The sequence below is a fragment of the Bombina bombina genome, chromosome 8 (genome assembly GCF_027579735.1).
Source record: "Bombina bombina isolate aBomBom1 chromosome 8, aBomBom1.pri, whole genome shotgun sequence".
Classification (NCBI taxonomy): Eukaryota; Metazoa; Chordata; class Amphibia; order Anura; family Bombinatoridae; genus Bombina; species Bombina bombina.
In genome coordinates this window covers 93,055,341-93,079,185 of record NC_069506.1, presented here as the reverse complement: position 1 = coordinate 93,079,185, position 23,845 = coordinate 93,055,341, and the positions used below count along the sequence as shown (strand labels likewise).

General features: G+C 43.1%; 1 protein-coding gene across 1 annotated transcript in view; it reads right to left on the bottom strand.

Moving 5' to 3' along the window:
• KLHL17 (kelch like family member 17) overlaps window positions 1–23,845 on the bottom strand; it is a 607,468-nt gene that overhangs the window by 152,035 nt on the left and 431,588 nt on the right. Inside the window, exon 5 of the mRNA XM_053690457.1 lies at window positions 15,979–16,192. Within this exon, the coding sequence (XP_053546432.1) occupies window positions 15,979–16,192 (214 nt within the window). The remainder of the gene's footprint in view (window positions 1–15,978; window positions 16,193–23,845) is intronic.

The following is a 23,845-nucleotide window of genomic DNA, read 5'->3' as shown; positions in this document are numbered from 1 at the left end:
TAACCCTTAAAATAACGGAGCCGTTTTTACATTTAACCCCTATACAGTCCCAGCTATATGCTTTGCTGAGACCCAACCAAGCCCAGAGGGGAATACGATACCAAATGATGCCTTCTATAAGCTTTTTCAGTGATTCTTAGCTCCTCACACATGCATCTGCATGCCTTGCTCTCCAAAAACAACTGCGCATTAGTGGCGCGAAAATGAGGCTCTGTCTATAACTAGAAAAGGCCCCCATCTGAAAAAGGTGTCCAACACAGTGCCTGCCGTTTTTCTAAACAATCCCCAAGATTATAATAACCATTATTAGTTAGAATCTGCATAATATGCCTAGTAAAGCAATCGTTTTAGCCCAGAAAAATGTCTACCAGTTTTTGAAGCCCTTTTTGAAGCCCTTTATTCTTTTATGTTTAACTAAGAAAATGGCTTACCGGTCCCCATGAGGGGAAATGACAGCCTTCCAGCATTACATGGTCTTGTTAGAAATATGGCTAGTCATACCTTAAGCAGAAAGGTCTGCTAACTGTTTCCCCCAACTGAAGTTACTTCATCTCAACAGTCCTGTGTGGAAACAGCAATCGATTTTAGTAACTGTCTGCTAAAATCATCTTCCTCTTACAAACAGAAATCTTCATCCTTTTTCTGTTTCAGAGTAAATAGTACATACCAGCACTATTTTAAAATAACAAACACTTGATAGAAGAATAAAAACTACATTTAAACACCAAAAAAACTCTTAACCATCTCCGTGGAGATGTTGCCTGTGCAACGGCAAAGAGAATGACTGGGGTGGGCAGAGCCTAGGAGGGATCATGTGACCAGCTTTGCTGGGACTCTTTGCCATTTCCTGTTGGGGAAGAGAATATCCCACAAGTAAGGATGACGCTGTGGACCGGACACACCAATGTTGGAGAAATATGTATTTGTGATTGGCTGATGGGTCACATGATACCGAAGGAGTGGAAATAGACATAACTTTGAAATTTGCCAGGAAAAAACTACTACTCATTTGAAGTTCAGACTAAGTGCTGTTGCATTGTCTTTGTATCATGCATTTGTTGATTATGCAAATCTACTGTATTTACTAGTCCTTTAAACCAGGAAAGAAAGGTTTTACAAAGCTTGTGATATATGCACCTGGTCACAAGTTTCTTTGCCTAAATTAGGGTATCAATAACTTGATCAGATAGCCCTATTTGAACCAGGATTAGGTGTTCAATCACCATGCCATCAAGTTTATTACTGATCCTAATAGAAGGGGCCTTGAGAAAGAATGCGGTTAGGGGGACATTTGAATTAGAACCAAATACCAAGTTTTGCATAGTCACGCTAGAGTAATCAGAATTGCTAATGCTAATTCCTACTTGATCCTGCTATCATCCTAGGTAGTAACTCAAATGGAGGAAAGATGTATATCAGACTGAACGACAAGTACTTAGGCATCTATGAGAGTTTTAGTTAGCTTTAGGTAATAAATGCCACTTAAGTATAACAAATGTACTCATATTGACTAAAATAGGATGCTGATGGAACTACCAGTATCTCTTTATCAGGGATTATATGTTATGGAATAGGTGAGGCGTGTGAATCTGGGTATTGTTGCTACAAACTATTAATTGGAATCCCTCCCATCCTCCCCGGCTGAGGGAAGGGAAGGGGATTTGGACCTTCTAAACGCTATTGAGACACATATAAACAAAATAGCCATCAGCCATAATGATAGTGGTGGATTGTGGGTAAAATGAGATTAAATTATAACAGTAGCTATAGTAGTGTGAATTACTCCCAAATTATCTAGGGCCACTCGTATAACAGCAGATAAACACCACTCAAGATAAAGTATTAACAATAAAATAGGAAAGACAGGATGGAGTGTATTCCAAAACAAACCTGGGAATAAAGGTATGAGTATGTACTGGACAAGAGATACTCTAGGACCTCATGAGGGTACTATTAAGGTAATTACTTCAGAGCTAAAAGGGAGGTCCAGGCAATAGCTGTCTAACAGGCTCTCCGCATTTAACATTGCACCAGCAGCTCACAAGAGCTGCTGGTGCAATACCGCCCCCTGCTGACTGGCGGCCAATCGGCCGCCAGCAGGGAGGTGTCAATCAACCCGATCGTATTCGATTGGGTTGATTTTACGGCAATTCCTGTCCGCCTGCTTAGAGCAGGCGGACAGGGTTATGGAGCAGTGGTCTTTGTGACCGCTGCTTCATAAGTTGTGTTTCTGGCGAGTCTGAAGACTCGCCAGAAACACGGCCCTTCAAGCTCTGTACGGAGCTTGATAAATGGGCCTGATAGAGCAAACTGGGTTATATATAAATATGCTTTGGCTCTTGATTAGCTAAGTACATCCTAACTGAGAGAGATTTGAGTGCTAGTGGTTGCGCAAGTGATCAGAAGTACCTTCTATGTGTATCGTGAGCTATGTCAAGTAATGTCACAACATAGGCCTTCTCGTCAAAACTAGCATTTAGGTACCTGAGTGTTGTATATCAAATGTACTCCTGGACCCTCTGCTATATATGAAACATCAGGGTATAACGAAGTATAATAACTCAAATTAGGTATTGACAACTAATAGATACCCAATTACTTATAATACTTTTGTGGAATGATTTACCCAAGAGTGGGCAAATTAATTTTCTACTGGAATATAACAGTAGAACCAAGAGCTTACGTAAAAGTGTGAATCTGTAGGTAACTCTATAACAGGCTTCCAAATATATGGTGTGTCACAAATGTGATGAAATGTACCGGAGTGTAAAATGGCCTATGCATAACTCAATAATGCAAAATTTCCATATCTGAATTAAACATGTAGTTCTAAGATTCAAAATTAGCTAATCTGATGTACTTGAACTACTATTATCTGCCTCTACCCTAAATTATGCATAAGGTCTATTTAGTAAGGGAGTGGGGATAATGTTGAATTTAACCCCTATGCTAGAAGATTGTTTATAAAATTACAACGTTGCTATATAAGGTAAAACAGCAGTACAAAGATTGTAAACATACAATATTATAATTTGAACCAAAACGTATATCCAAATAATAATGTCCCATAAGACTCGTGAATAATCTGACTAGAGCAAACCTGTTATAAGAGATTGGAAGTTTTCAAATAATTCTTACCTAACGTGCTCACATTAATAGTCATGGGAATGTCTCCATAACTAACCGATGTCAGATCAGGTCTGGCTTAGAATGTGGCATGTGTCCCATTCTTTATTGGCATTGCTAGAGGCGTCTGGTAAAAGTACCCAGTGAAATACCACTATCAGTCTTTTTATGGGAACGGAGATCGAGATCTCTTCTAGCCTGCTTAGTAGCTCTAGTGTTACTTATTTTTTTAATTAGCAGGGATGTGGGGAAACTGACGCATCTAACCCATGAACTAAAAAATTGTTTGTGGAGTTACAGCTGTACTATATAAGTTAAATCAACGGTACATAAATTGTAGATATACAATACCAGAATATAAGTCAAATCATATATCCAAACATAAATGGCACAGGAGTCTCATTAATAAGCACCTTGATTGTCATAATAACGTTTCCACATCTAACCTATGCCAGATCGGATCAAGTCCACTACACTTTGGCATGAGTCCCAAGTTTTGTTAGTGTTGCTACAGGCATCCGGTGATGATTCCCAGGGAGATTCAGTTGTCAGCTCCAGCATGGATACGGAGAGCAAAAACCTCTCTAGCCCACTTGCCAGCTCCGGCAACACATATTCCCTAGACAGTCCTGGACCTCGTCTGTGGAGATTGGCCACATCCCCTGACAGAAACATAGAAATTGAAGAGGTAAATTGTAGGTCCTCGTCTGAGTATACAATAGGGGTAATTGACTGGAATAGTGTAAGGTGTTCCGTGTACAGAAATCGTTCGCCATCCGACATTGTAGCGAGAGCATGTGTTCTGGGTTTAAACTCTGCAGTAGTGAGAGTCGGTAGTTTAGCTGAGGTGGATGCCTCCAAACTGAGATCGACATTTCCTCTCTCGATGTAGTCTGTTTTAGAGCAGAATGTTCTTTGTTTGGTGCTGCAGCGTCTTGTTCATGTGGTAGAAGTTGTATGGTTTCATTTTCCATGCTGGCCTGCTTGGTGATAGCTTGTAGGTCATTGAATCTATCATCCATTTTACGATCCAATTCCAATAATAAGGTATATATAGATGTGTGGAACCTGCTGGATGAAGTCCTTAGTTAAATGAGCCTGGGGGCGGGGGGGGTAGAATTGATATCGCAGGCCTCAGCCTCCCCAGCTAACTGTCCGGAATGGCTCCCTTGCTGAAGTTATCCTCTCAAAAATAAGTTCTGTTGGTAACAGCCCATTTACCTTATTTGGAATCTGTGTATTATAAATTTGGATGCTTAATATGTTTATGGATTATCCACAGATTATCTGGAAAATTTCAGGAGCTTCTTAGTTTTGCAACCAGTCACGGCCGCCATCCGGACACGCCCCCCCCAGTGGACTGGATTTTAATCTCACATTTGATGGCATGTGGACTCTCACCATTTTATAAAATATATATAGGAAAAACACATGCTAGTATCTGGAAGACCATCCACTTATTACACACAAAAAAACAGAATTTATGCTTACCTGATAAATTACTTTCTCCAACGGTGTGTCCGGTCCACGGCGTCATCCTTACTTGTGGGATATTCTCTTCCCCAACAGGAAATGGCAAAGAGCCCAGCAAAGCTGGTCACATGATCCCTCCTAGGCTCCGCCTACCCCAGTCATTCGACCGACGTAAAGGAGGAATATGCATAGGAGAAATCATATGATACCGTGGTGACTGTAGTTAGAGAAAATAATTCATCAGACCTGATTAAAAAACCAGGGCGGGCCGTGGACCGGACACACCGTTGGAGAAAGTAATTTATCAGGTAAGCATAAATTCTGTTTTCTCCAACATAGGTGTGTCCGGTCCACGGCGTCATCCTTACTTGTGGGAACCAATACCAAAGCTTTAGGACACGGATGAAGGGAGGGAGCAAATCAGGTCACCTAGATGGAAGGCACCACGGCTTGCAAAACCTTTCTCCCAAAAATAGCCTCCGAAGAAGCAAAAGTATCAAATTTGTAAAATTTGGCAAAAGTGTGCAGTGAAGACCAAGTCGCTGCCTTACATATCTGGTCAACAGAAGCCTCGTTCTTGAAGGCCCATGTGGAAGCCACAGCCCTAGTGGAGTGAGCTGTGATTCTTTCAGGAGGCTGCCGTCCGGCAGTCTCATAAGCCAATCGGATGATGCTTTTAAGCCAAAAAGAGAGAGAGGTAGAAGTTGCTTTTTGACCTCTCCTTTTACCAGAATAAACAACAAACAAAGAAGATGTTTGTCTGAAATCCTTTGTAGCCTCTAAATAGAATTTTAGAGCACGAACTACATCCAAATTGTGTAACAAACGTTCCTTCTTTGAAACTGGATTCGGACACAAAGAAGGCACAACTATCTCCTGGTTAATATTTTTGTTAGAAACAACTTTCGGAAGAAAACCAGGTTTAGTACGCAAAACCACCTTATCTGCATGGAACACCAGATAAGGAGGAGAACACTGCAGAGCAGATAACTCTGAAACTCTTCTAGCAGAAGAAATTGCAACCAAAAACAAAACTTTCCAAGATAGTAACTTAATATCTACGGAATGTAAGGGTTCAAACGGAACCCCTTGAAGAACTGAAAGAACTAAATTTAGACTCCAAGGAGGAGTCAAAGGTCTGTAAACAGGCTTGATTCTAACCAGAGCCTGAACAAAAGCTTGAACATCTGGCACAGCCGCCAGCTTTTTGTGAAGTAAAACAGATAAAGCAGAGATCTGTCCCTTCAAAGAACTTGCAGATAATCCTTTCTCCAAACCCTCTTGTAGAAAGGATAGAATCTTAGGAATTTTTATCTTGTTCCATGGGAATCCTTTAGATTCACACCAACAGATATATTTTTTCCATATTTTATGGTAAATTTTCCTAGTTACAGGCTTTCTAGCCTGAATAAGAGTATCTATGACAGAATCTGAAAACCCACGCTTTGATAAAATCAAGCGTTCAATCTCCAAGCAGTCAGTTGGAGGGAAGCCAGATTCGGATGTTCAAATGGACCTTGAACAAGAAGGTCCTGTCTCAAAGGTAGCTTCCATGGTGGAGCCGATGACATATTCACCAGGTCTGCATACCAAGTTCTGCGTGGCCACGCAGGAGCTATCAAGATCACCGAAGCCCTCTCCTGATTGATCCTGGCTACCAGCCTGGGAATGAGAGGAAACGGTGGGAATACGTAAGCTAGGTTGAAAGTCCAAGGTGCTACTAGTGCATCTACTAGAGTCACCTTGGGATCCCTGGATCTGGACCCGTAGCAAGGAACCTTGAAGTTCTGACGAGACGCCATCAGATCCATGTCTGGAATGCCCCATAATTGAGTTATTTGGGCAAAGATTTCCGGATGGAGTTCCCACTCCCCCGGATGGAAAGTCTGACGACTCAGAAAATCCGCTTCCCAATTTTCCACTCCTGGGATGTGGATTGCAGACAAGTGGCAGGAGTGATTCTCCGCCCATTGAATTATTTTGGTCACTTCTTCCATCGCCAGGGAACTCCTTGTTCCCCCCTGATGGTTGATATATGCAACAGTCGTCATGTTGTCTGATTGAAACCTTATGAATTTGGCCTTTGCTAGTTGAGGCCAAGCTTTGAGAGCATTGAATATCGCTCTCAGTTCCAGAATGTTTATCGGGAGAAGAGATTCTTCCCGAGACCATAGACCCTGAGCTTTCAGGGGTTCCCAGACCGCGCCCCAGCCCACCAGACTGGCGTCGGTCGTGACAATGACCCACTCTGGTCTGCGGAAGCTCATTCCCTGTGACAGGTTGTCCAGGGTCAGCCACCAACGGAGTGAATCTCTGGTTCTTTGATCTACTTGGATCGTCGGAGACAAGTCTGTATAATCCCCATTCCACTGTCTGAGCATGCACAGTTTTAATGGTCTTAGATGAATTCGTGCAAAAGGAACTATGTCCATTGCCGCAACCATCAAACCTATTACTTCCATGCACTGCGCTATGGAAGGAAGAAGAACAGAATGAAGTACTTGACAAGAGCTTAGAAGTTTTGATTTTCTGGCCTCTGTCAGAAAAATCTTAATTTCTAAGGAATCTATTATTGTTCCCAAGAAGGGAACTCTTGTTGACGGGGACAGAGAACTTTTTTCTATGTTCACTTTCCACCCGTGAGATCTGAGAAAGGCTAGGACAATGTCCGTATGAGCCTTTGCTTTTGACAGAGACGACGCTTGAATCAGTATGTCGTCCAAGTAAGGTACTACTGCAATGCCCCTTGGTCTTAGCACCGCTAGAAGGGACCCTAGTACCTTTGTGAAAATCCTTGGAGCAGTGGCTAATCCGAATGGAAGTGCCACAAACTGGTAATGCTTGTCCAGAAAGGCGAACCTTAGGAACCGATGATGTTCCTTGTGGATAGGAATATGTAGGTACGCATCCTTTAAATCCACCGTGGTCATGAATTGACCTTCCTGGATGGTAGGAAGAATCGTTCGAATGGTTTCCATTTTGAACGATGGAACCCTGAGAAATTTGTTTAGAATCTTGAGATCTAAAATTGGTCTGAATGTTCCCTCTTTTTTGGGAACTATGAACAGGTTGGAGTAAAACCCCATCCCTTGTTCTCCTAATGGAACTGGATGAATCACTCCCATTCTTAACAGGTCTTCTACACAATGTAAGAATGCCTGTCTTTTTATTTGGTTTGAAGATAATTGAGACCTGTGGAACCTTCCCCTTGGGGGTAGTTCCTTGAATTCCAGGAGATAACCTTGAGAAACTATTTCTAGCGCCCAAGGATCCTGAACATCTCTTGCCCAAGCCTGAGCAAAGAGAGAGAGTCTGCCCCCCACCAGATCCGGTCCCGGATCGGGGGCCAACACTTCATGCTGTTTTGGTAGCAGTGGCAGGTTTCTTGGCCTGCTTACCCTTGTTCCAGCCTTGCATCGGTCTCCAGGCTGGTTTGGTTTGAGAAGTATTACCCTCTTGCTTAGAGGGTGTAGAATTTGAGGCTGGTCCGTTTCTGCGAAAGGGACGAAAATTTGGCTTATTTTTAGCCTTAAAAGACCTATCCTGAGGAAGGGCGTGGCCCTTTCCCCCAGTGATGTCTGAAATAATCTCTTTCAAGTCAGGGCCAAACAGTGTTTTACCCTTGAAAGGGATGTTAAGCAATTTGGTCTTGGAGGACACATCCGCTGACCAAGACTTTAGCCAAAGCGCTCTGCGCGCCACAATAGCAAATCCTGAATTTTTCGCCGCTAATCTAGCTAATTGCAAAGTGGCATCTAAAATAAAAGAGTTAGCCAATTTAAGTGCTTGAACTCTGTCCATAACCTCCTCATACGAAGATTCTTTATTGAGCGACTTTTCTAGTTCTTCGAACCAGAAACACGCTGCTGTAGTGACAGGAACAATGCATGAAATTGGTTGTAGAAGGTAACCTTGCTGAACAAACATCTTTTTAAGCAAACCCTCTAATTTTTTATCCATAGGATCTTTGAAAGCACAACTATCTTCTATAGGGATAGTAGTGCGTTTGTTTAGAGTAGAAACCGCCCCCTCGACCTTGGGGACTGTCTGCCATAAGTCCTTTCTGGGGTCGACCATAGGAAATAATTTCTTAAATATAGGGGGAGGAACAAAAGGTATGCCGGGCCTTTCCCATTCCTTATTTACAATGTCCGCCACCCGCTTGGGTATAGGAAAAGCATCGGGGGGCACCGGGACCTCTAGGAACTTGTCCATCTTACATAATTTCTCTGGAATGACCAAATTGTCACAATCATCCAGAGTAGATAACACCTCCTTAAGCAGTGCGCGGAGATGTTCTAATTTAAATTTAAATGTAATAACATCAGGTTCAGCTTGTTGAGAAATTTTTCCTGAATCTGAAATTTCTCCCTCAGACAAAACCTCCCTCCTGGCCCCTTCAGATTGGTGTGAGGGTATGTCAGAACGATTATCATCAGCGTCCTCTTGCTCTTCAGTATCTAAAACAGAGCAATCGCGCTTTCTCTGATAAGTGGGCATTTTGGACAAAATGTTTTTAATAGAATTATCCATTACAGCCGTTAATTGTTGCATAGTAATAAGTATTGGCGCACTAGATGTACTAGGGGCCTCTTGTGTGGGCATGACTGGTGTAGACACAGAAGGGGATGATGCAGTACCATGCTTACTCCCCTCACTTGAGGAATCATCTTGGGCAACATCATTATCAGTGGCATCATTGTCCCTACTTTGTTTGGACACTATGTCACAATCATCACATATATTTAAATGGGGAGGAACCTTGGCTTTCAAACATATAGAACATCGTCTATCTGATGGTTCAGACATGTTAACAGGCATAAACTTGATAACAAAGCACAAAAAACGTTTTAAAATAAAACTGTTACTGTCACTTTAAATTTTAAACTGAACACACTTTATTACTGAATATGTGAAAAAGTATGAAGGAATTGTTCAAAATCCACCAAAATTTCACCACAGTGTCTTAAAGCCTTAAAAGTATTGCACACCAAATTTGAAAGCTTTAACTCTTAAAAACAGAATTTATGTTTACCTGATAAATTACTTTCTCCAACGGTGTGTCCGGTCCACGGCGTCATCCTTACTTGTGGGATATTCTCTTCCCCAACAGGAAATGGCAAAGAGCCCAGCAAAGCTGGTCACATGATCCCTCCTAGGCTCCGCCTACCCCAGTCATTCGACCGACGTTAAGGAGGAATATTTGCATAGGAGAAACCATATGGTACCGTGGTGACTGTAGTTAAAGAAAATAAAATATCAGACCTGATTAAAAAAACCAGGGCGGGCCGTGGACCGGACACACCGTTGGAGAAAATAATTTATAAGGTAAACATAAATTCTGTTTTATCCAACATAGGTGTGTACGGTCCACGGCGTCATCCTTACTTGTGGGAACCAATACCAAAGCTTTAGGACACGGATGAAGGGAGGGAGCAAATCAGGTCACCTAAATGGAAGGCACCACGGCTTGCAAAACCTTTCTCCCAAAAATAGCCTCAGAAGAAGCAAAAGTATCAAACTTGTAAAATTTGGTAAAAGTGTGCAGTGAAGACCAAGTCGCTGCCCTACATATCTGATCAACAGAAGCCTCGTTCTTGAAGGCCCATGTGGAAGCCACAGCCCTAGTGGAATGAGCTGTGATTCTTTCGGGAGGCTGCCGTCCGGCAGTCTCGTAAGCCAATCTGATGATGCTTTTAATCCAAAAAGAGAGAGAGGTAGAAGTTGCTTTTTGACCTCTCCTTTTACCGGAATAAACAACAAACAAGGAAGATGTTTGTCTAAAATCCTTTGTAGCATCTAAATAGAATTTTAGAGCGCGAACAACATCCAAATTGTGCAACAAACGTTCCTTCTTTGAAACTGGTTTCGGACACAGAGAAGGTACGATAATCTCCTGGTTAATGTTTTTGTTAGAAACAACTTTCGGAAGAAAACCAGGTTTAGTACGCAAAACCACCTTATCTGCATGGAACACCAGATAAGGAGGAGAACACTGCAGAGCAGATAATTCTGAAACTCTTCTAGCAGAAGAAATTGCAACCAAAAACAAAACTTTCCAAGATAATAATTTAATATCAACGGAATGCAAGGGTTCAAACGGAACCCCCTGAAGAACTGAAAGAACTAAATTGAGACTCCAAGGAGGAGTCAAAGGTTTGTAAACAGGCTTGATTCTAACCAGAGCCTGAACAAAGGCTTGAACATCTGGCACAGCTGCCAGCTTTTTGTGAAGTAACACCGACAAGGCGGAAATCTGTCCCTTCAGGGAACTTGCAGATAATCCTTTTTCCAATCCTTCTTGAAGGAAGGATAGAATCCTAGGAATCTTAACCTTGTCCCAAGGGAATCCTTTAGATTCACACCAACAGATATATTTTTTCCAAATCTTGTGGTAAATCTTTCGAGTTACAGGCTTTCTGGCCTGAACAAGAGTATCGATAACAGAATCTGAGAATCCTCGCTTCGATAAAATCAAGCGTTCAATCTCCAAGCAGTCAGCTGGAGTGAAACCAGATTCGGATGTTCGAACGGACCCTGAACAAGAAGGTCTCGTCTCAAAGGTAGCTTCCAAGGTGGAGCCGATGACATATTCACCAGATCTGCATACCAAGTCCTGCGTGGCCACGCAGGAGCTATCAAGATCACCGACGCCCTCTCCTGATTGATCCTGGCTACCAGCCTGGGGATGAGAGGAAACGGCGGGAACACATAAGCTAGTTTGAAGGTCCAAGGTGCTACTAGTGCATCCACTAGAGCCGCCTTGGGATCCCTGGATCTGGACCCGTAGCAAGGAACTTTGAAGTTCTGACGAGAGGCCATTAGATCCATGTCTGGAATGCCCCACAGCTGAGTGACTTGGGCAAAGATTTCCGGATGGAGTTCCCACTCCCCCGGATGCAATGTCTGACGACTCAGAAAATCCGCTTCCCAATTTTCCACTCCTGGGATGTGGATAGCAGACAGGTGGCAGGAGTGAGACTCCGCCCATAGAATGATTTTGGTCACTTCTTCCATCGCTAGGGAACTCCTTGTTCCCCCCTGATGGTTGATGTACGCAACAGTCGTCATGTTGTCTGATTGAAACCGTATGAACTTGGTCCTCGCTAGCTGAGGCCAAGCCTTGAGAGCATTGAATATCGCTCTCAGTTCCAGAATATTTATCGGTAGAAGAGATTCTTCCCGAGACCAAAGACCCTGAGCTTTCAGGGATCCCCAGACCGCGCCCCAGCCCATCAGACTGGCGTCGGTCGTGACAATGACCCACTCTGGTCTGCGGAATGTCATCCCTTGTGACAGGTTGTCCAGGGACAGCCACCAACGGAGTGAGTCTCTGGTCCTCTGATTTACTTGTATCTTTGGAGACAAGTCTGTATAGTCCCCATTCCACTGACTGAGCATGCACAGTTGTAATGGTCTTAGATGAATGCGCGCAAAAGGAACTATGTCCATTGCCGCTACCATCAACCCGATCACTTCCATGCACTGAGCTATGGAAGGAAGAGGAACGGAATGAAGTATCCGACAAGAGTCTAGAAGTTTTGTTTTTCTGGCCTCTGTTAGAAAAATCCTCATTTCTAAGGAGTCTATAATTGTTCCCAAGAAGGGAACCCTTGTTGACGGGGATAGAGAACTCTTTTCCACGTTCACTTTCCAGCCGTGAGATCTGAGAAAGGCCAGGACGATGTCCGTGTGAGCCTTTGCTTGAGGAAGGGACGACGCTTGAATCAGAATGTCGTCCAGGTAAGGTACTACTGCAATGCCCCTTGGTCTTAGCACCGCTAGAAGGGACCCTAGTACCTTTGTGAAAATCCTTGGAGCAGTGGCTAATCCGAAAGGAAGCGCCACAAACTGGTAATGTTTGTCCAGGAATGCAAACCTTAGGAACCGATGATGTTCCTTGTGGATAGGAATATGTAGATACGCATCCTTTAAATCCACCGTGGTCATGAATTGACCTTCCTGGATGGAAGGAAGAATAGTTCGAATGGTTTCCATCTTGAACGATGGAACCTTGAGAAACTTGTTTAAGATCTTGAGATCTAAGATTGGTCTGAACGTTCCCTCTTTTTTGGGAACTATGAACAGATTGGAGTAGAACCCCATCCCTTGTTCTCTTAATGGAACAGGATGAATCACTCCCATTTTTAACAGGTCTTCTACACAATGTAAGAACGCCTGTCTTTTTATGTGGTCTGAAGACAACTGAGACCTGTGGAACCTCCCCCTTGGGGGAAGTCCCTTGAATTCCAGAAGATAACCCTGGGAGACTATTTCTAGCGCCCAAGGATCCAGAACATCTCTTGCCCAAGCCTGAGCGAAGAGAGAGAGTCTGCCCCCCACCAGATCCGGTCCCGGATCGGGGGCCAATATTTCATGCTGTCTTGGTAGCAGTGGCAGGTTTCTTGGCCTGCTTTCCCTTGTTCCAGCCTTGCATTGGTCTCCAAGCTGGCTTGGCTTGAGAAGTATTACCCTCTTGCTTAGAGGACGTAGCACTTTGGGCTGGTCCGTTTTTACGAAAGGGACGAAAATTAGGTCTATTTTTTTCCTTGAAAGGCCGATCCTGAGGAAGGGCGTGGCCCTTACCCCCAGTGATATCAGAGATAATCTCTTTCAAGTCAGGGCCAAACAGCGTTTTCCCCTTGAAAGGAATGTTTAGTAGCTTGTTCTTGGAAGACGCATCAGCCGACCAAGATTTCAACCAAAGCGCTCTGCGCGCCACAATAGCAAACCCTGTACAACGGCAAAGAGAATGACTGGGGTAGGCGGAGCCTAGGAGGGATCATGTGACCAGCTTTGCTGGGCTCTTTGCCATTTCCTGTTGGGGAAGAGAATATCCCACAAGTAAGGATGACGCCGTGGACCGGACACACCTATGTTGGAGAAATAACGGAACCGGAGCCGTTTTTACATTTAACCCCTATACAGTCCCAGGTATCTGCTTTGCTGAGACCCAACCAAGCCCAGAGGGGAATACGATACCAAATGACGCCTTCAATCAACTTTTTCAGTGGTTCTTAGCTCCTCACACATGCATCTGCATGCCTTGCTCTCCAAAAACAACTGCGCATTAGTGGCGCGAAAATGAGGCTCTGCCTATGACTAGAAAAGGCCCCCAGTGAAAAAGGTGTCCAATACAGTGCCTGCCGTTTTTTTAAAACAATCCCCAAGATTATAAGAACTATTTATAATTATAATCCACTAAATATGCTTAGAAAGTAATCGTTTTAGCCCAGAAATATGTCTACCAGTCTTTAAAGCCCTTGTGAAGCCCTTTATTCTTATACTTAACTAAGAAAATGGCTTACCGGTTCCCATAGGGAAAATGACAGCCTTCCAGCATTACAAGTCTTGTTAGAAATGTGGCCAGTCATACCTCAAGCATCAAAGTCTGCCCACTGTTTCCCCCAACTGAAGTTACTTCATCTCAACAGTCCTGTGTGGAAACAGCCATCGATTTTAGTAACGGTTGCTAAAATCATCTTCCTCTTACAAACAGAAATCTTCATCTCTTTTCTGTTTCAGAGTAAATAGTACATACCAGCACTATTTTAAAATAACAAACTCTTGATTGAAGGATAAAAACTACATTTAAACACCAAAAAACTCTTAACCATCTCCGTGGAGATGTTGCCTGTGCAACGGCAAAGAGAATGACTGGGGTAGGCGGAGCCTAGGAGGGATCATGTGACCAGCTTTGCTGGGCTCTTTGCCATTTCCTGTTGGGGAAGAGAATATCCCACAAGTAAGGATGACGCCGTGGACCGGACACACCTATGTTGGAGAAAAGGCTTTTTTTTTAATTCTTCCATTTTAAATTTCTGCATCAAGCTCCAAACATAAAAACACCATAAGCACTCTGAATACCTGAAGGAAATTGTGTAGATATTTTTTAAGACGCTTTTTTATTCAACATATCCAAACTATGTTAAAGATAATTTAGATGTTCTCAAAAGGTTAGACTAAATTGTGGTATCAGATTTAACTTTACTGGTGGCTTTGGATGTGTAACCCTTCATAAAGTAGGGATAAGAGCGGCACAAGTTTTTTTTGGAAACAAGGGGAATTAATTATCATAAGCAATCAAATTTTGTCCTGAATCTCTTGGAATTTATGCTTACTAACAACGGGCTAGATTATAAGTAAAGCGCAAAATATCGCTTCTGCGAAAGCAATATTTGCTCTCAATTTAGTAATTTGCGTGCGCTGGTATTACAAGTTAGGTGCAATGGGAACGCACGTTCGCATTGCACAGAAGCTTTGCGCTCATGAGAGCGCTCTTCCATAGGCTCCAATGGGAGCCTCGTTCTTATGCCTTGAGGAGATGGGCAGCAGATTGTAAATATATATGAATATATATTTATGTGTTAATATGTGTATATACACTTATTAACATAAATATATATGTATATATTCATATACATATATATTTACAGGGAACACACAGTCATAGACCACTATGTAAAGGCACTTTTCAGTACCTTTTTTTTCTAACATCCCACATTTGCCAACTTTAACCCCTCAAAACTGTAATGGCTGGTTATTTATCGTGCGTCCATAAACAGGAGAATTTGCCTGTTTGCAGGCGCGCAATAAATTAGTGCTCCACTTGTAATCTAGACCTAAATGTTTTCAATGTCTGTAGAACAAATTATTATAAAATCAATTTATGTTAAATTATGCAATTAATTTGTGCTTTGGATAGCTTAAAGGGACAGTCTACAATAGAATTCTTATTGTTTATAAGATCGATAATTACCCATTCCCCAGTTTTGCATAACTAACACAGTTATATTAATATACTTTTTACCTCTGTGATTACCTTGTATCTAAGCACCTTCTGACAGCCCCCTGATCACATAACTTTTTATTTATTATCTATTGACTTGCATTTTAGCCAATAAGTGCTGTGTTGTGCTGACTCTTAAATAACTCCACGGGCATTAACACAATGTTATCTATATGGACCGCATGAACTAGCAGTCTCCTGTTGTGAAAAACAAATAAAAAAGCATGTGATAAGAGGCTGTCTGTAGTGGCTTAGAAACAGGCAGAAATTTAGAGGTTTAAATGTTATAAAGTATATTAATATAACAATGTTTGCTGTGCAAAGTTGGGGAATGGGTAGTAAAGACATTATCTATCTTTTTAAACAATAACAATTTTAGTGTTGACTGTCCCTTTAAATAAAAATGTTTCAATATTGCAAAGTATTACACTGCCCCCATCTGGCTATTTCATATTGCTACCAGCAAAAATCTGTGGAGAACAATGTGCATGTACAAATGTCTAAAAGATCCTTCTGAATACAAATTGTTCTATAAAGGTTATAGCCATCACTGCCGCCCCATAAACTCTCTGAGCTGTTGGTCTTCTTACCTACTGCAAAGAGCACTGTGCTGGCCCCCTCACAGCGTCTTGGTCGGGTTCTGCTATTACTCAGCACTCCACGTTGCTCTGGCATAAGATGATACTTGAGAGCCTCAATGAGGAGGTCTTTACATTCAGAATGATGCCGCACAAGGAGTTCAGTATCCACACTACTCATAAGGAAATCTCTGCCCAGCAAAGGAAGGCGCACACACTTCATGAGCTGCGATCAACAGAGGCACAGAAAAAGAGACAATATACTAGATATAATGCAGGCTCTCATATTATTATGACTACTACTATTATTAATAATGAATTAATCCTATAAACATCAGCAAAACATGGAGAAAAAAACTGCACTTTACTCAGGAAACTAGAGAATTACTTAGTCCTTTGACTAGACCAGGGGTGATCAACCTTGGCTCTCCCGAGGTTTTGAAACTACATTTTCCATGATGCTCAGCCAGCTTAAAGTGTCTGAGCATCATGGAAAATGTAGTTCCAAAACCTCTGGAGAGCCAAGGTTGATCACCCCTGGACTAGACCAAAGACCCAGGAATAGTTACCCAACATTAAAGCTATTGATGATGTTATTCATTGCCTATACCATACTAGATAGACCAGGAAGAAGTCCAACCAGTTAGTGATGCACCAAAATGGAAAATCTGGATCAAAACAAAACCCGAAAATCCAGGATGCAATTGGCCGAAAACGAAAATGTTTTTTTTCCCAAAATTATTTTCAAATATTTTTTTGCATACTTAGACTATTTAATGAATTAATCTGAATTAAAAAAAACTGTAAGCCAATAAAATAACCACACTTTTAGTGAAACACACTTAAATTGGACAAAAATATCTTAAAAACATAATTTATGCTTACCAGATAAATTCCTTTCCTTCCAGATAGGGAGAGTCCACGGCTTTATTCCTTACTGTTGGGAAATACACACCCCAGCCAAAGGCTTAAATATCCCTCCCACTTCCTCACTACCCCAGTCATTCTGCAGAGGGAACAAGAAAAAGTAGGAGAAATATCAGGGTATAAATAGTGTCAGAAGAATAAAACAAATAATAGGGGACCGCCCATAGAGAAGAAAAAACAGGCTGGGGCTGTGGAATCTCCGTATCCGGAAGGAAAGGAATTTATCAGGTAAGCATAAATTATGTTTTCCTTCTAAAGCTAGGGAGAGTTCACGGCTTCATTCCTTACTGTTGGGAAAACTATACCCAAGCTCCAGAGGACACTGAATGAATAATGGGAGGGAACAAAAAGGAAGAGGCGGACCCTATTATGAGGGCACCACAGCCTGCAAAACTTTTCTCCCGAAAGCTACTTCAGCCCGAAGCAAAAACATCAAACTTGTAAAAATTAGAAAAAGTATGTGAGGAGGACCAGGTAGTCGCCTTACAAATCTGATCCAGAGCCACTGCTCTAGTGGAATGAGCCTTTATCCTCTCAGGAGGATGATGTCCCGCTGTCTTGTAAGCTAAGCGGACGACACTCCTTAACCAAAAAGATAGGGAAGTCGAAGTAGCCTTCTCCCCTTACTCTTCCCCAAACAGACAACAAACAAAGAGGAAGATTGTCTAAACTCCTTAGTAGCCTGAAGATAGAACTTCAAGGCGCGAACCACATCCAAATGGTGAAGTAAACGTTCATTCGATGAAGAAGGATTAGGACACAAGGAAGGAACCACAATCTCTTGATTGATGTTACGATCTGACACAACCTTAGGAAGAAAACCTAATTTAGTAGGTAAAACTGCCTTATCTGCATGAAAAATCAGGTAAGGGAACTCACATTGCAAAGCAGAGATCTCAGAAACTCTACGCGCAGAGGCAATAGTCAATAAAAGGAGAACCTTCCAAGATAACAATTTAATGTCAACGGAATGCAGAGGCTCAAACAGAGCCTGTTGCAAAACATGAAGAACAAGATTTAGGCTCCAATGAGGAGCCCCAGATCTAAACACAGGTCTGATCCTAATCAGAGCCTTAACAAAAGACTGCACGTCTGGAAGCTCAGCCAGTCTCTTGTACAAAAAAACCGACAGGGCCGAAATCTGTCCCCTCAGGGAACTAGCAGAAAGGCCCTTCTCCAGTCCATCCTGGAGAAAATATAAGATCCTGGCAACCTTAACTCTGTGCCAGGAAAAACTACGCTTTTCACACCAGAAGTAGGTCCTCCACCCTTTGTGGTAGATATGCTAACTGTTTTACGAGCTTGAATAAGAGTATCAATGACACTCTCAAAGAAACCTCTCCTGGCTAAGACTAAGTGTTCAATCCCCACGCAGTCAGCCTCAGAGAATCTAGATTTTGATGAACAAATGGACCTTGTATCAGCAGGTCTCTGCGACAAGGTAACTTCCACGGAAGAAATGAGGACATCCCCACTAGATCTGCGAGCCAAGTCCTTCGCGGCCACGATGGAGCAATCAGGATTACTGATACCCACTCCTGCTTGATGCAGGCCACCAGTCGAGGAAGAAGCGGTAATGGAGGTAAAAGATATATGAGTTTGAACCTCCAGGGCACTGCTAGTGTATCTATAAGATCTGCTTGGGGATCCCTCGACCTCGACCCGTACCAAGGTAGCTTGGTATTGAGACCGGACGTCATGAGATCTATCTCCGGCGTCCCCCACTTGCTGCATATCTCTGCAAACACCTTGTGATGGAGAGACCATTCCCCTGGGTGGAAGGATTGCCTGCTGAGAAAATCTGCCTCCCAGTTTTCCACACCCGGAATGTGGATCGCTGACAGTGAACAGCTGTCGGCCTCCGCCCACTCCAGAATCTGAGATACTTCCTTCATCGCCAAGGAACTTCTCATTCCCCCCTGATGGTTGATGTAAGCCACCGAGGATATATATTGGAATCTGATAAACTGGGACGAACCCAGAAGTGGCCAAGCCTTCAAGATATTGAAGATTGCCTGTAGTTCCAAAATTGATCAACCCCTGTGCCTTCCTAGCACCCCAAACAGCTCCCCATCCGGATAGGCTTGTTTCCGTAGTCACAATTTCCCAGGATGGTCTTAAGAAGCACGTCCCTCGGGACAGATGATCTGGACAGAGCCACCAAGAGAGCGACTCTCTGGACCAGCTGTCTAATACAATCTGTAGAGACAGATCAGAATGATCGCTGTTCCACTGTCTCAGCATGCACAGTTGTAAAGGTCTGAGACGGAACCTGGCAAAAGGAATGATGTCCATGCAGGACACCATGAGACCAATCACCTCCATACACTGAGCCACAAAGGGACTCAAGGAGGTCGGGAGGGCAAAACATGCCGAAGTTAGCTGGTCTGTTAGAAATATCCTCATGGATATGGAGTCTATTATAGTACCCAGGAATTCCACCCTGGTATTAAGAGAACTCTTTTCCAAGTTTATCTTCCATCTATGTGATCGAAGAAGACTGAGAAGGGACACCAAGTATTTTTCAGTAAGACAAAAAGATGGTGTTTGCACCAGAATATCGTCCAAGTATGGGGCTAATGTAATACCCTGAGTTCTGGCAACAGCTAGAAGAGCCCCCAGAACCTTTGTAAGCAGGAGCTAGGCCAAACGGAAGGGCAATGAACTGGAAGTGCTGGTCCAGGAATGCAAACCTCAGGAACTGAAATTGTTCCCTGTGGATTGGAACATGAAAGTAAGCATCCTTCAGATCTATAGTGGTCATAAACTGGCCTTCCTGAACTAAAGGAAGGATGGACCTTATCGTCTCCATCTTGAAGGAAGGGACACTGAAAAATGTGTTTAAGCACTTTAGGTTAAGAATTGGGCGGAAAGTTCCCTCCTTCTTTGGGACCACGAAAAGGTTTGAATAAAACCCCAAACCTCTTTCTTCGATAGGCACCGGGACAACAACTCCTAAGGAGGATAGGTCCCGAACGCACCCTAGAAAGGCATCCCTCATTTCTGGTCTAGTAGACAGGTTCGAGAGTAGAAATCTGCCCCTGGGCGGATGAGATTTGAAGCCTATCTTGTATCCCTGAGTACGACCTCCAGGACCCAAGGATCCTGTACGTCCCTGAACCAAGCATCTGAAAAAAGAGACAGTCTGCCCCTACACGATCCGATTCCCTTCATGTTGATTTGTTTTCGGCGGGCTTCTTATTCGGCTTGGATTAATTCAAGGACTGAGCCGGCTTCCAAGTACTCTTGGGTTGCTCGGGCTTGGAGGAGGATTTGTCAGAACGAAAGGAGCTAAAATTAGAAGATTGTTGTCCTTTATACTTGTTCTTCTTATCTTGCGGTAGGAAGGCATCCTTGCCTCTGGTAACCGTAGAAATAATGGAGTCCAGGCCTGTACCAAATAAAATCTTTCCCTTGAAGGGAAGAGAAAGGAGTCTGGACTTAGAAGTCATATCCGCAAACCAAGACTTCAACCAGAGAGCCCGGCAAGAGGCCTTTGCATTTAGCCGAATAATTTGCATGTTCGCATCACAGATAAAAGAATTAGCAATTCTCAGAGCTTTAATTCTGTCTTGAATATCCTTGAGGGGAGACTCCGCCTCAATGAGTTCCGACAAAGAGTTGCACCAGTAGGTAGCTGCTCCGGCAACCACCTCAACTGCAGCCGCTGGTTGAAATAAAATCCTTTATATTGAAACATCTTCCTCAGAAAGGTTTCCATTTTCTTATCCATCGGCTCTCTGAACGAAGAACTATCCTCAAGAGGTATAGTAGTACGTTTAACAATCGTAGAGGTAGTACCGTCCACCTTAGGAATGGAGCCCCACAAATCCAGTTGAGAGTCCGGGACCGGGAACAACTTTTTAAAAGTAGACAAGGGGGAAAAGGAAGATCTAATCCTTTCCCATTCGTTGTTAATAATGTTCGCCATTTAAACCGGCACAGGAAAAGTCAAAGGAACTTTCCTGTCTTCGTAAACTGTCTAATTTAGGTATCATAGGTTCTTCAGGCAGCACGGCCTCTGGAACCTCTAACGTAGACAGAACCTCCATTAATAAAAAATGCAAGTGCTCAATTTTAATTTTTTTTTTAGTTCCTCCGCAGCAGGAGGCTTAGACGCTAAGGACTCCGACCCAGAAAGTTCACCCTCTGAAGCTACAGAGGTTAACTCATCATCGGATAACTGGTGACATAATAAATCCGATAAATATTTAGATGACTCCGGGTCTGGAGAGCTATGTTTAACCTTTCTCTTGCGTTTGTTAGAGCGAGGTAATGCACTGAGGGCCGCAGACACCGCCGTTTGTAACTGCGCGGCAAAGTCCGCAGGAAGAAGGCCCCCTCCGGATGGAGGATTAGATGTGCTACGGGGAACTGCATGTTGAGTGGATAATGTAGCAAGAGTAGTAATCTCACTGGACGCCGAGTCCTGAGAGGTAGACAGCTCAGAGGGACTAATAGCCTTAGCAGGCTTGTCTCCCTTCTTAGATTTTATAACGGTGTTAAGGCATGTGGAACATAATTGAGTGGGCAGGGAAACCATTGCCTCCTCACAATATAAACAGGTATGATTTAGTACAGAATAAGTACCTTCTAACATGTCAGAGTCCTTCATAGCTCAGATTATACCCACAGAAGGACACAAATAAAAAGTTTTTTTTGTTGTTTTTTTTTAAAGTTTCAAAAGAAGCTTTATTAATGTTCAATGAGAGTTACATTAAGAAAGAAGTCAAGTAAGGCCTCACAGCCCAAAGCATAACAATATAGACGGAACTGGACATTGCAGTTGTATAGGAATAGTAGATCATGTTCAAATAACAAAGTTCTTTCATCAAACGACATAGAAAACAAATTTAAAGTGCTGCTAAGGACAAACCGTCCCTAATAAAATTGAAGTACAGAGTAAGAATTTAGGGAGGGGAAGGGAAATAGGGGGGAGGGGATGCAAGTTGTAAGGATTACTGAAAGGAACTAGCTTTCTATTATGAAGGCCAGGTCAGTCTGTGGACAGGAGGTTGGGTTTCCAAACCGTGTCATAGTTGTGTTTCCAATCTGCCCAAGTTAGTTTGAATAGGTCTGAGTTACCCAGTTTATAAAAGATATCTTTCTCCATAGTGTATAAGTAGGCCATTGAACTACAAATTTTGGACCAGTCCGGAGGGTGTACTTTCTTCCACTCACATGCTATAGTGTGTTTAATTGACATGAAAAGATATATGCAAATGTACGAGTGATGGTTTGGTAAGGAGTGTATTCCTATGTGTAGCAGGGCTACTGCAGGAGATCTATGGAGAGATATGCCTAATTTTAACAATACCAGAAAGCAAGTGTTCCATAAGGGGTGTAGCTTGGGGCATTCCCACCAAAGATGCAATGTGTTACCCCTATGGCCATAATTTCTCCAGCAGTCCGGAGACGCACTCGGAAACATTTTAGATAGTCTGGTGGGGATATAATACCAGTGTGCTAATAGTTTGTAGAAAGTTTCGTACAGGGTGGTACAGTGGATAGCCTTTTGCGTGAGTTCTAAAGAACGCCCCCAAGTTTCTGAAGCTACGGAAATCTCTAAGAGGGACTCCCACTTTTGAAGATGGGCGGAGTATCTGAGGGTGAAGTATAGCCTAATTAGGGTGTAATTGGAGGACAGACTGACTTCCAAGGGGTCAGTGGGCGGGCCAGCATAGGCTTAAAACCCCAACTGAGCAGAAAGTTTTTGAATCTGTGGTATTCGAACGGTAAGTATCGCGGGAGTACGAGGTCAGCTCCAAACAGGGAGATGTGCTTAAAACTATCACCCGGGGTGGTGAGCCAGAGGTCCGAGACTGTAGTGACCCCCAGCTGGGCCCATTTGTGTGGATGGGTATCTTGCAAACCCGTAAGAAGGCCAGCAAGGGAGGCTATAGAGGAAGGGTGCGGGGCTATATGTGGGGAATGACGAAGTTTGTCACAAAAATTTAGGCATTCACGGACAATAGGATTTATCAGGTTTAGTTCTCTGTGACAGTGCTGGGGTGTCCAGATCAGGTCTCTAAGATCTAAGCTAAAAGGCAATGAAGCCTGTTCAATTGCCCTCCATTTACATAAGGAGTGTTTAACCTCCCCATTGTGCAACATGGGTGAGCATTGCTCCTTCATAATATCTTACTACAGAGGGAGACCCTATACCTCCACAGTTCTTAGGGAGTTGGAGAATATGTTTAGGGACCTTAACAGGGAGACAACGGAACAAATAAGTAAGCCTAGGTAGGTAGGACATTTTAAATGCTGCTATCCTGCCTAGCCAAGAGACATGGGTCAAATTCCAATGTTTTTTGAGGGAAGCTCCGACAACAACGCAAGATAATTATCCTTGACGACTCGATTTAAGTCGCCAGATAACTTTACGCCCAGATGAAGGACTGAAGACTCCGTCCAGTTGAAGGCAAACTTTGACTTCAAAGGAGCTAATAGGGAGCTCTGAATGCCTTGGGTGTAAATCTTGATTTTTGAAAGGTTTAGCCTGTAATAGGAATGGGCATTGAAGGATTCTAAAATTTGCAATAATCTGGGAATAGTGAGTGGAAGATCTGACGAGAAAAGAGTAACGTCGTCTGCAAATAAGGCGATTTTATGTACAGTACCAAAAAGAGTGACACCCTTGATTTGAGGATCAGCTCTAATCTGCTCAGCTAAAGGCTCAATGGACAACGCAAATAATAGGGGCGACAGGGGACAGCCCTGTCTAGTGCCATTTGTTACATTAAATGGAGTGGACTGAAAGCCAAGTCCTCTCACCAGGACGGAAGGGGCAGAATATAGAGCCTTAATTGCACTAATCAAATCACTGGGGAATCGGAAGACCTCTAGGACTTCCCACAGAAACTGACAGCGCACTTGATCGAAAGCCTTCTTGCCATCTAGTGAGATGATAGCTAATGGCTTATGAAGGCTAGAGGAAATACTAAGAATGTTC